The 10,714-nt window shown below is 42.9% G+C and overlaps 1 protein-coding gene across 1 annotated transcript; it reads right to left on the reverse strand.

The window, feature by feature from the left end:
* Positions 1 to 4,404: 4,404 nt before the first annotated feature.
* On the reverse strand, positions 4,405 to 6,683 carry LOC131008188 (uncharacterized). The gene is made up of 2 exons (XM_057935081.1): positions 5,436 to 6,683; positions 4,405 to 5,385 (listed from the first exon to the last, which is right to left on the reverse strand). Exons 1-2 carry the CDS (start codon positions 6,681 to 6,683, stop codon positions 4,405 to 4,407), a joined length of 2,229 nt encoding a protein of 742 aa, XP_057791064.1.
* Between the last annotated feature and the right edge of the window lie 4,031 nt (positions 6,684 to 10,714).

A 10,714-nucleotide genomic window follows, 5' to 3' on the forward strand; every position in this document is an offset into this window, starting at 1 on the left:
CTATCTCTGGTAATCAATTCGGTTTCATTGGAGGATGGTCAATTCATGATTGTATTATGCTGGGGTCTGAGGGTTTTAATTGCATGAATCGCACGGGTCGTAAATCTAACATGGCCTGCAAGATTGATATCAGCAAGGCGTTTGACACTATGAGTTGGAATTTTATTACTCAGGTGCTCCGTGTTAATGGTTATCATGAGAAATTTATTACTTGGATTACTATTATCTTTCAGTTCGCCCGTATATCCATCTTTTATAATGGGCAATTGAGTGGGTACTTCGCTTGCTCGAGAGGCGTGCGGCAAGGGGATCCTCTCTCGCCAATTCTTTTTGGCATTGCAAAGGACGTGCTTAGCCATCTTTTTATAAATTGTGTCAATTCACGCCACCTTGCTCCTATGGATTTCAGCCGTGGTGCCCACTTTCCCACTCATCTGTTTTATGCAGATGACATCTTGATCTTCTGCAAAGCTTCGATCAGGAACGCTAGTAAGATTAAGGAGATTTTGGATCTATATGGTGAGATTTTCTGGGCAGAATTGCAATACCTCTAAGTCCAATATTTTTTTTTCTAACGGCGTCGTCAACAACATGGGTTTTCCATGGGCACGCTTCCGGTCCTTTATCTTGGCGTTCCGTTTTTTACTGGCCGCATTCGTGCCTCCTGTCTTTCTTCTATACATGATAAAATTGTGAACAACTTCTCCCGTTGGAAAGGTATGCATCTCTCTATGGCTGGGCGCATTTGCTTGGTTCGATCGGTGATCCAAAGTCCAGTGACTCATTCCATGATGATTTACTGTTGGCCGAAATCTTTGATTTATAATCTGGATAAATGTTGTCGTAACTTTATTTGGTCAGGTAGTGTGGATACTAAACCGTCCTGTTCGGTGAGATGGACGCAGGTTTGTGCTCCTCATGTTGAGGGTGGTCTTGGCGTTCGTTCCTTCTCTGCTATGAATAGCAGTTTCTTGATGAAGATGGCCTGGAGGATCATTCATGGTCAGGAGTATGGCCCTTCAATTTTAAAAACTCGGTACCTGACCAAATTTGGTTATGCTAAAAATCATTTGGCGTCTTCACCGTTCTGGACAAGCATCAGGCAACATGTTGATGATCTGGTGGATAACTCGTATGCGTACATTGGGACGGGTATGAATACGTATTTCTGGAAGGATGATTGGTTGGGTTACAGGTTGCTGGATAAGCTTCAAATTCCACCGTTTATGCATGAATATCTGGATCAGGCAGTGGAAGATTATTACTATGATGGTATTTGGCATTTCACGGCGGAGTTTGTTATTAATTTTTCGGATGTGGTGGTGGACATTCTTTTACTCCCTATTAGTGAAGAGGGGGATTGTAGGCTGTGGAAATCTTCTGTCAATGGAAATGTCACGGCTGCTCTAGCCTACGCTACTCAAGGCCATCATTTTCCTAAGGTAAGCTGGGGAAGTTGGATATGGGAGAAATTCATCCCGGAACGGCGTTCGCTACTATGCTGGCGTATTATACACAGTCGTCTGCGCACTTTTGATTGTTTGATGAAGCGAGGTATGATGGGGCCGAATAGATGTGCTATTTGTGGGGTGGCGGAGGAAAGTATTAACCACCTGTTTTGGGAATGCGATTCTATTCAGCCTATCTGGAGAGAGCTCATGGCTTGGTTTAACAAAGATTATTCTCATTTTATAGATATTCATTGTGTTCTTGTTGCTGCTTGGAATTGGAATTTCAGCTCACAAGTCATCTCCTTCTGGAAAGCAGGAATCATTAATTTACTTAGGAAGATCTGGGACTGTCGCAACAATATCATATTCAATGAGAAGATTTTTCATCATCAGAATGTTACGGGATTCCTTAAAGTTATGTTTAAGGAAATGGATTTGAACTTTTCAAAACTTGGCAACACAACTAACTCCTGGTCGGATTATCTGGCCATGCGCAGTATTGGGGTGGCGACGAGGGCGGGTCCTCCTCCCATCATGATCGAGGTGCACTGGTGGCCGCCCGTTAGCCAATGGATAAAAGTTAATACCGATGGGTCGGCGTTGGGAGCGCCGGGAAATATCGCAGTAGGTGGGATTTTTCGCGATAACTGGGGATGGGTACACGGCTGCTTTCATTACAAAGGTGGTGTTGGCTTCGCTTTTGAAGCTGAACTCTTAGCGGTCATCTATGCGGTGGCTATTGCCCACAGCAGAGGGTGGAATTTTCTTTGGATCGAAGCTGATTCATCTTATATTGTTAAGCTCCTACACTCTCGCTCTGAGGATGTTCCGTGGCATTTTTTAGCTTCTTGGAAACGCACCCTTCGGTTGCTTTTGGATTTTCGTCTACAAATTTCACATATCTATAGGGAAGGAAATTCGGCAGCAGATATCATGGCGAACAATGCCCGTTCTGAGGGATGGTGGCCTCATGCAATTGATGAGATTAAGTATGCTGTTGCTACTGATATGGCGACTCACAGTCGAGTGAGGATTAAGTATTGAGATGGGTTTTGCCTTTGCGTTCTGTCGAAGACTTGGCGGGCGTGTGGTTTTGGGAGAGAAGCCGTGGTATCAGCTAGTTTTATTGCCGAGTATGAAAGAGTGGGACTGGGTCTTGCCCTGCTTTCGGTTTGTCTTGATTATTGTTGGGCTCGACTCTTACTTGGTAGATTTTACTATTAGTTTGATGAGAAGGTGGAGCAGGCCTTTTATCAAACATGTGGTGAACATTATTTTTTGGAAGTTTTTTTGGTATTTATGGCGAAGGAGGTGCGTCGCCCGAGAGCATAATGTCTGTGTTCGTCACTTGAGAGGACCAGGTCAGGGTGGTGCTATGACTGAAGTTGAGTGGTTCACCTGTGTCTTGTCTGATTTTTGGCGAGTGGCTGATCTTTTACATGCTTCGCGACAGCGAGTTCTTTCCGCTGAAGATTGACTCCATGTCTCAGAGCATTGATCCTGCGAGATTGGTGTGGTATTTGCGGCGACGTCGTCTTTCCGGCTGCTATTTACCTCGCCTTTCGTTTTCCGCTAGTTTCTTGGTTTCTTTCTGGCCGTCTTTTACCTTCAGGATGGCTCCGGCAGTTGGATGCTCCCGGCAACGGCGTATAACCGGCCGGATGGACATTACTTCTGCCTCCTATCCGAGGACGATTTGTTTGTTGGTTTTGGGATGCTTACGGCGACGGCGTATAACCGGCCGTCGAGCATTCTTCATTTCGCTTGATCTCTGGGTTAGTCTCTGGTTGGCAGCTTGGCGACGGCATCTCACCGGCCTTCTGCCTTCTTCTTTCTCTTTTAACTTTGTTCTTTGTAGGGTTAGAGCCGAGATTGTTTGGGAACGATGGTTAGGCCGGAGTTTCAGAAACTTTCTCTTCCGCTCTTTCCCTTTTATTTTTTATCCTCTTTTAGACGAGTACTCTTTTTCCTTTTTACGGTTCTTCCCTTTGGGTTTTCCGTAAAAAGGTTTTAATGAGGCTCGGCCCTTAGTCTGCTTTTCTTGTGCTTGCAAGGGTTTTTTTTTAGGTTTTTTCTTTTTTAATAAAATGCAGTTTAATAATTAATTATTAGTATCTCATTTTAAAGTGATACCAATTTTTTTTTTCTTTCAATGAGACGTGCATGGCAAAGCCACTAACTATTTAGTAATAATCCAGATTGATTCTAGTGCATTGATACATGTTAAATTTTACTATCTCATTTTAATATAATTTTGTTTATGTAATCTTGAATAGCTTATATTTTTGCATTTCATGATTTGCTATATAATTTATATCTTTAATATGTATGTATATTTTATACATTATACATTAGATCATTAGGAATAATAATATACAAATGATAATTTTATTTTTACGCCTTTAACCTGATTAGCCCGATGGGCTAGCCCGAAACCCGAAAGTTTAGGGTTAGGGTTGAAGATTTACAACCCGAAAAAATCTCCAACCCGATTAGCTCGCACCCGACTAACCCGGAACCCGATAGGGCTAGCCCGAAAACCCGGTGGGCTGGCCCGATTGACATCCCTACCCAAATCCAATAACTTGAGTATTTCCTTCATCACAACTTCCTTCATGGCTGGATTTAGCTTCCTCTGGGGATCTCGGACTGGGATTGCATTTTCTTCTAGCAATATGCAGTGCATACAAGTGCATACACACTGTAGGGCTTATGCCGTTGATATCGGCAAGGGTCTATCCAATAGCTTCCTTGTCTTCTTGACCTTGCTTTCCTCTTCGGATGTCAACTCTGAGTTAATGATTACGGGCAAAGTGTCATTGTCGCCCAGGAAGTTGTACTTGAGATGTTTGGGCAGAGACTTCAGTTCGAGCTTGGGAGCTCTATGGAGTGAAGGCACCAATCGATCTTCATCCTTCAAGGTAGGAATGTTTAGAGCTTCCGTGTGGTTGACTCATTCGCTACAAGCATTTAGCATTTTCACTGCCTCATGCAGTTGTTTCTCCTGAACATCTTCCTCGGTGATACTGTTCTGGATTATCACATCAAGAGGTTCCCTGAGTGTCGTTCTGGGCAATACCTCTTCAACAACCCTGTCAATTATGTCGACACTTTTCACCATCTCTGTGTCAGCTGGATGCTTCATGGCGTTATATATATCGAACGTTACTGTATCTCCTTCGTACTGACATGTCAATTTGCCCGTATCACAATCGATGAGTGTCCTGGAAGTTTTTAGAAACTGTCTCCCTAAAAGCATAACTGGGTCGCGTACTTTTGACTTCCCCATGTCAAGGATGTAGAAGTCTGCTGGGAAAATGAGTTCCTCCACTTTGACCAAAACATCCTCCAGTATTCCCTCTGGGTACACATTTGACCTGTCTGCCAGTTGAATTACCACTCGGGTAGGCTTCAGTGGTCCTATCTCCAGGTCCTGATACATGGATAAAGGCATAACATTAATGGATGCCCCTAGGTCGAGCATTGCCTTATCCACCTTCATGGTTCCTATCACACAAGGAATGTAGAACATCCCTGGATCTCTACACTTTATGGGCATATCTCGTTGCAAGACTGCGGATACTGACTCGCCTACATGAAACTTGGCATCATCGGTGTATTTGACATTCCGGGTGCAGAGTTCCTTAAGGAATTTCGCACATCTGGGCATAGAGCGTAATGCGACCAGAAGAGGCATATTGACTTCCACCTTTTTTAAGATTTTCACTAATTCGGTTAATTCTTCCTTTTCCTGTTCCTTGGCCATTCTGCCTGGGAAAAAGATTATGGGCTCAACATGTCTCAATTTCTCTTTGCCTTTCTCTACTGCTTTCTTCTTGGCTTCCCTCTCTTGGGCTAATTTTTCCTCATCTGCTGACCCCATTCCAATTTCCTCACTAACCTCCGGTTCCTCTTGATTTTTCTTTCCAACCACCTGAGTAATTCCTTGCCATACCGAAGTGTCACAGCGTTTACTTTCTTTACCTCCACTTGGGCAGGAAGTTCTCCTTGTTTGCTTTCCAGGCAAGCTACTGCTTGGGCGAGATGTGACAGTTGGGCATTCACATTCTGCATTCCTCCCCTTGTCTCCATCATGAATTTTTCGATCTCCTGCTGGAATTTCACTTGTTGTTGCGCCATTTGGTGTACAAGTTCCGACAGGGAGGATCCTCTTGCCTGTTGAGGTTGTTGCGAGTATTGTTGTTGATTACTCGTTTGCCCTTGGTTCGGTCCCAAATAGTTGTTGTTGCCGTACCTAAAGTTTTCGTGCTGTCTCCATCCTTGGTTGTTGTACTGCTGCCTGTATGGTTCGAAGGGTTTTTGATGCTGTCCCCCATTATTTCCTCCTGGCTGTTGCCCAATAGCATTAATTTCTTCATCTTCGAACAATTGTGGACATTCATCAGTTGCATGTGAATTTGCCATGCAGAGTTGGCAAGTCTTCACGGGTTTTCGAATGTTGGGGGCCCCTTGGTTGGATGTTCCGTGGTTCGTCATGAACTTTTCGAACATGTTACATTGCTTATCCAGCTTATCATCTTGGGTAGAGGGATTTCTAGCTATTGTTCCTTCTTCATCTCTGGACTCCTCGGCCATATCAGCTATTAGCTTGAAAGCCTCTGCAGCAGATTTGTTCAGGATTGATCCTCCACAGGCGGCATGCAACCACTGCCTGTCTTGCCTTCGAAATCCTCCCATGAAGTACCGAATTAAGTCATGATCCAGTATTTGATGTTGTGGGCATTTGGCCAGCATTTGCTTGAACCTCCCCCAATATTCGTAGAGGATTTCTCCTGACCTCATCTTGATATTGCTTATCCGGGTCCTCAAATTTTGGATTCGGGCTACTGGAAAATACTTCTCCAAGAACTTGCTCTGCAACTCTTGCCAGGTTTGAATGCTTCCTTTGGACAAATCGTACAGCCACTCCCTCGCTCCTTCTAATAGAGAGAACGGAAAAGTAAGGAGTCGAATGTATTCGCCAAGTGCTTGGCTTGCGGTGCGCACTGTTCCACATGCCATCTTAAAAACCTGAAGGAGTCTTTGAGGGTCTTCCCCGGGCATAGCACTGTACTTGGGCAAGATTTGAATCAGCGTATGCTTCAGCTCCCAGTTTCCAGTGATCTCCGGTAGCACGATGGCAGACGGCCGGAGGTTTAAATTGATCGGGAACATCATATCCCGGAGGGTCTTGTTGGCGTTGTCATTTACTACTTCTGGATTTTCCGCCATTTCTCTTTCTTCTTCTAACTGTCTTTGTCTCTCTCGTGCCTCTTGTTCTGCCCTGCGTCTGTTCCCGTTGTTCAGTCGGACTAGTCGCTCAATTTCTGCGTTTAACAAAAGATCTTCGTTACCTGCACTCCTGGTACGACGAAGCAACACACATTAAGGCAAAACTCACACTTAAATCATAAAAGAAATTACTAGCGCTCTCAGTTCCCTGGCAACGGCGCCAATTTGACGAAGCCGTAGTTCGAGCTTCGCGCAAATAAAATATCCTGTGCCCACAACTAGACTAGCTAGTGGTAAGCCCAGAGTCGAATCCACAGGGAACTGAGCAGTAACTCCTCCTGCAAGGGTGTCACTAAAAAGGATTTGTATTCTGAAGGGTTCTGACCACAACGTGCTTATGGGCAGAACAGGGTTTCCAATTAAACTGAAATAACAAAGGTAAATGAATCAAATAACAAAACAATTCTGACTTGGGTTCGAATCACTAAACATGAACTAGGCACTCGATCATTGGTGCAAAGATAAGTTATTATACTTGCATACCAGTGGTTATAGGCATAATAATTATCGCGCCCTTATTGTCACTCGTCACGCACACAAAAATCCTTTGCCCAATCTATCATTTCAGTTTATGATCCCTTAGAAGGTTTAGTTAATGGAAATCAACTACCCCGGGCAACATCCACGCTGTCTGCGATGGCCTATCGCTAGTTGTGCTTTGCCCAGAATGCTTTAAGATTTAGATAGACCCACTTGACTCTTACGCAGATATTTCACCGCAGTCACGGCTCCAACACTCGTTGTACTATTTTGGAGGTCGATGGTGTCTTGCCTTTTGCCCAAAGTTTACTTGTGGCTAAAACTCCCTAGTTAACTAGTGATCAATTAATTAACCAAGTTGTTACAACCTTATTGGAATCAAACCCAGTGTATCGGGAATATGCTCGTACAGTTATTATGCCCAAATTAGACCTCTCGAGTTAAGTGTTCATGCTTAGATCATCTTGTCCAAATCAGAATATAAAGCTAGCCAGCCATAAAATAAATAACAAAAACAAAAGACATGATTAAAGGTAAACTGAAAATACTTAAAGAAATAAAAGAGTATTTACGGCCAAAAGTGCCGCAAAGAACATACGCGAAATAACCTAGAACTACGCCCACAGCCTGGGCAAGCTTGAACTCCAAAAGATCATAAACAAAATACACAACAGTCAGTTTTTCAATACCCTTGGCCTCGAAAGCTCTTCGGGTATATATAAGCGCGACTAGGGCAACAAAAAGGCCCAGCCCATGTTGTTGCGGCCGGATCCATGCAAGGTATGGAGATGCTATCCACTTTCAGACCTAGTATCTTGAAGATTGCTTTCCTTCCGGATAAGGCAGAGGTTTAGCCTTATCGGTCTCTTCTTGGATGCTGCCGCCTTCGGCCCATATCAAGTGCCTACTCCACAGTCCTGCCTCGCCCGTTTGCTGTGCTTCCGACTTCCTTCCCTGTTCTCCTCCTCATGCCTGTCAGCTTCCGTGCGGTACTTATCAGCATAAGGGATGGTTTTGCCTCCGAATCCCCTTTGCTTCCGGCACATGCCTCTTTCACGGAAGGTGACAACAGTTCTGACCCCTAAAGCACCTTTTGCTCACAAGCGGGTCCTGCCAAAGAACTACGCCCTCCCAGGCGACCAAATGACACAAAACTAAAGGAAAAGACTCGATCTAGACCTAAAACAGACACGAAAACAGAGCACAAACTTGGGCTCATCAGATTTGTCGGAAGAGGGGGTGCATCATATGGTGGTGGTGGTGGCTCATCAAATGCAAAGTAGCGGTGACTAATCGTCGCTACAAAACCCCTAAAATCCCCGTACTCTACTTCCACAATCCATGTCGTGTCGATGTATTGTGGCTTCAAAGAATGTGCCCACTCCTGCCACTCCGGTGGTAGTTGCGGTATCAAATGGGTAATGGCCTCAACACCAGTAATCCCATATGGAGCAACCTCTAGCCAGCGTCTATGATAGTGTGCTAAGAACTCTCCAAGTGTATCCCCTTCTTGGGGTCCATAATCCCAAAACCATCGTCTCATCGGTCCATCCAGTCGTCTCTGCATCCTAGCATAAAAACATAACATCTATCATATCCAGGATATAGAACTTACTTGATACATCTCAAACAACGACATACTCAATCTCGTTTGGTACGGTAGTGCATTGGCTATTCTAGCCTCAATATTTCTCCATGTATTCCAAAACCACTAGCTCACATCATATTCCATCACCTCAAGCAGTTCCATCCATCAAAACATTACACATCTCGTTAGTACATCAAAATCAACCTTCAACATCAAAATAATACAACAATAATAACTCTTACCTCGATAAGCCGGAGGAGATGGGGCACTAGGGTGTTGTTTCAAACTTACTCTCAATCTTACTCTCACTCTAGCCTAAGAATTCAAGGTAGGCTAGACTCAATCTCAAGGTAGGACTTGGTCTCATGAATAAATGAGATCAAAAAGATTGACTCAACTCAAGGATAGTTGAAATCAACCATTTGACTCAATCGAGGAGTTTTCACTCAATGAAGGAGGTTGAACTAAATCAAGAATGAAACACAGAGCAGACAACCTGCTCTAATACCACTCTGTCGCAGCCCGACATTTAGCCAGAGATAGCGTAGACCGGGTATTGATACGACTAATAAAATGATAAGGGAAAACAAGGGAAACTAGATAACTCAACAAGCGAAAGCTAATAATAAATCATGCTAAAGCAAATGAAATATCGTTAACATTAATAGAAATATTGTCGGTTTCATAAATCCAAAAATATCAGGATTCTTGCCAACAAAAACAAAGGGAGTATAGCTAAATATTTAAAAGAATTCATATTGTCCAGGGTAGCACAGCAAAACGTGATCAGACTATATGTATGAAGACATATAGCTGAGAGTGACAATCTTAATTATGTTAAAAAAAAACTAGTCTTCAACTGTTCATACTACCGTATGGGAACAGAATATACCAAAAGATGTCTAAAACAACAAACCCTCCAGCGGCCAGCCAATCTCTCTCCTTGCTCATCCTGCACATTTAGAAATACATGCAGGGCTGAGTATAAATTTAACTTGCCACTTATGCTATACACAGGGGTTTTACTCAAAAGAACCCGTGTAAGCAATTGATAAATTATAAGCATCATAAACAATGAATGATAGAATGCAGTAAAAAATACTCAGCATGTAGTATCACTTCTACAACTCATCATCATCAAGGTACTGAGAAGTAGGCCTCTTTCTCAAGCACCGTAACCGGCCGACCCGACAGTCGGCTCACAGTAATTTCAGACCAGCCAACTCGGTATACACAATCCCACTTTTGGCAGGACCCAAATTCGTCTCATACGTAGAGGGTAACGTACAGGCTCGTCGTCAACAAAACTCAGTAAGTTAATTAGTTCAAACATCATCATTAAATTCCAAATCATTTTTAAAACTCATAAACATCATCATAATCACCATTTTGAAAAACCAGTAATAGGGTATACGAAAGTAATGCCCACCTAGCAATCCTAGCTTTAGCTCTCGTGTTTTGGAGTGATCTCACTTATGCCCTCGACTCGTATCTTCAGACATCATCATTGGCGTAGACGGTTCATGTAATAAAATAAACGTCGATCCGAAAATTCCTTACTAAGTTCACTGTTCTCATCTTAGTACTACTCTTCGTTTCTTATTGGTACCCTCTAACTAATAGATCTTATATTAATAATACTTCCTAAATATTCACATGATACTCAATGACAATTATGTGATTAAACATCTCAAGAAAAACTAAATTCGATTTGGTAAATTTTACTTGGAAAAAGTTATATATATATATATATATATATATATATATATATATATATATACTCCAATAGCATTCTCATGAATTAATACGGCGTATAGTCATCGCCATTAAGACTTGAAATTACAATAAATCAAAAGTAGGAGTGTTTTGAATACCTATACTTGACCACATATACCCTGTTTTA

The sequence above is a fragment of the Salvia miltiorrhiza genome, chromosome 2, assembly GCF_028751815.1.
Source record: "Salvia miltiorrhiza cultivar Shanhuang (shh) chromosome 2, IMPLAD_Smil_shh, whole genome shotgun sequence".
Classification (NCBI taxonomy): Eukaryota; Viridiplantae; Streptophyta; class Magnoliopsida; order Lamiales; family Lamiaceae; genus Salvia; species Salvia miltiorrhiza.

Coding starts and splice junctions, on each gene's coding strand:
- LOC131008188 (XM_057935081.1), bottom strand. CDS start 6,683: ATGGCGGAAAATCCAGAAGTAGTAAATGACAACGCCAACAAGACCCTC. Junction 5,386..5,435: donor AACTTCCTGCCCAAGTGGAG/GTAAAGAAAGTA, acceptor GGAATTACTCAG/GTGGTTGGAAAGAAAAATCA.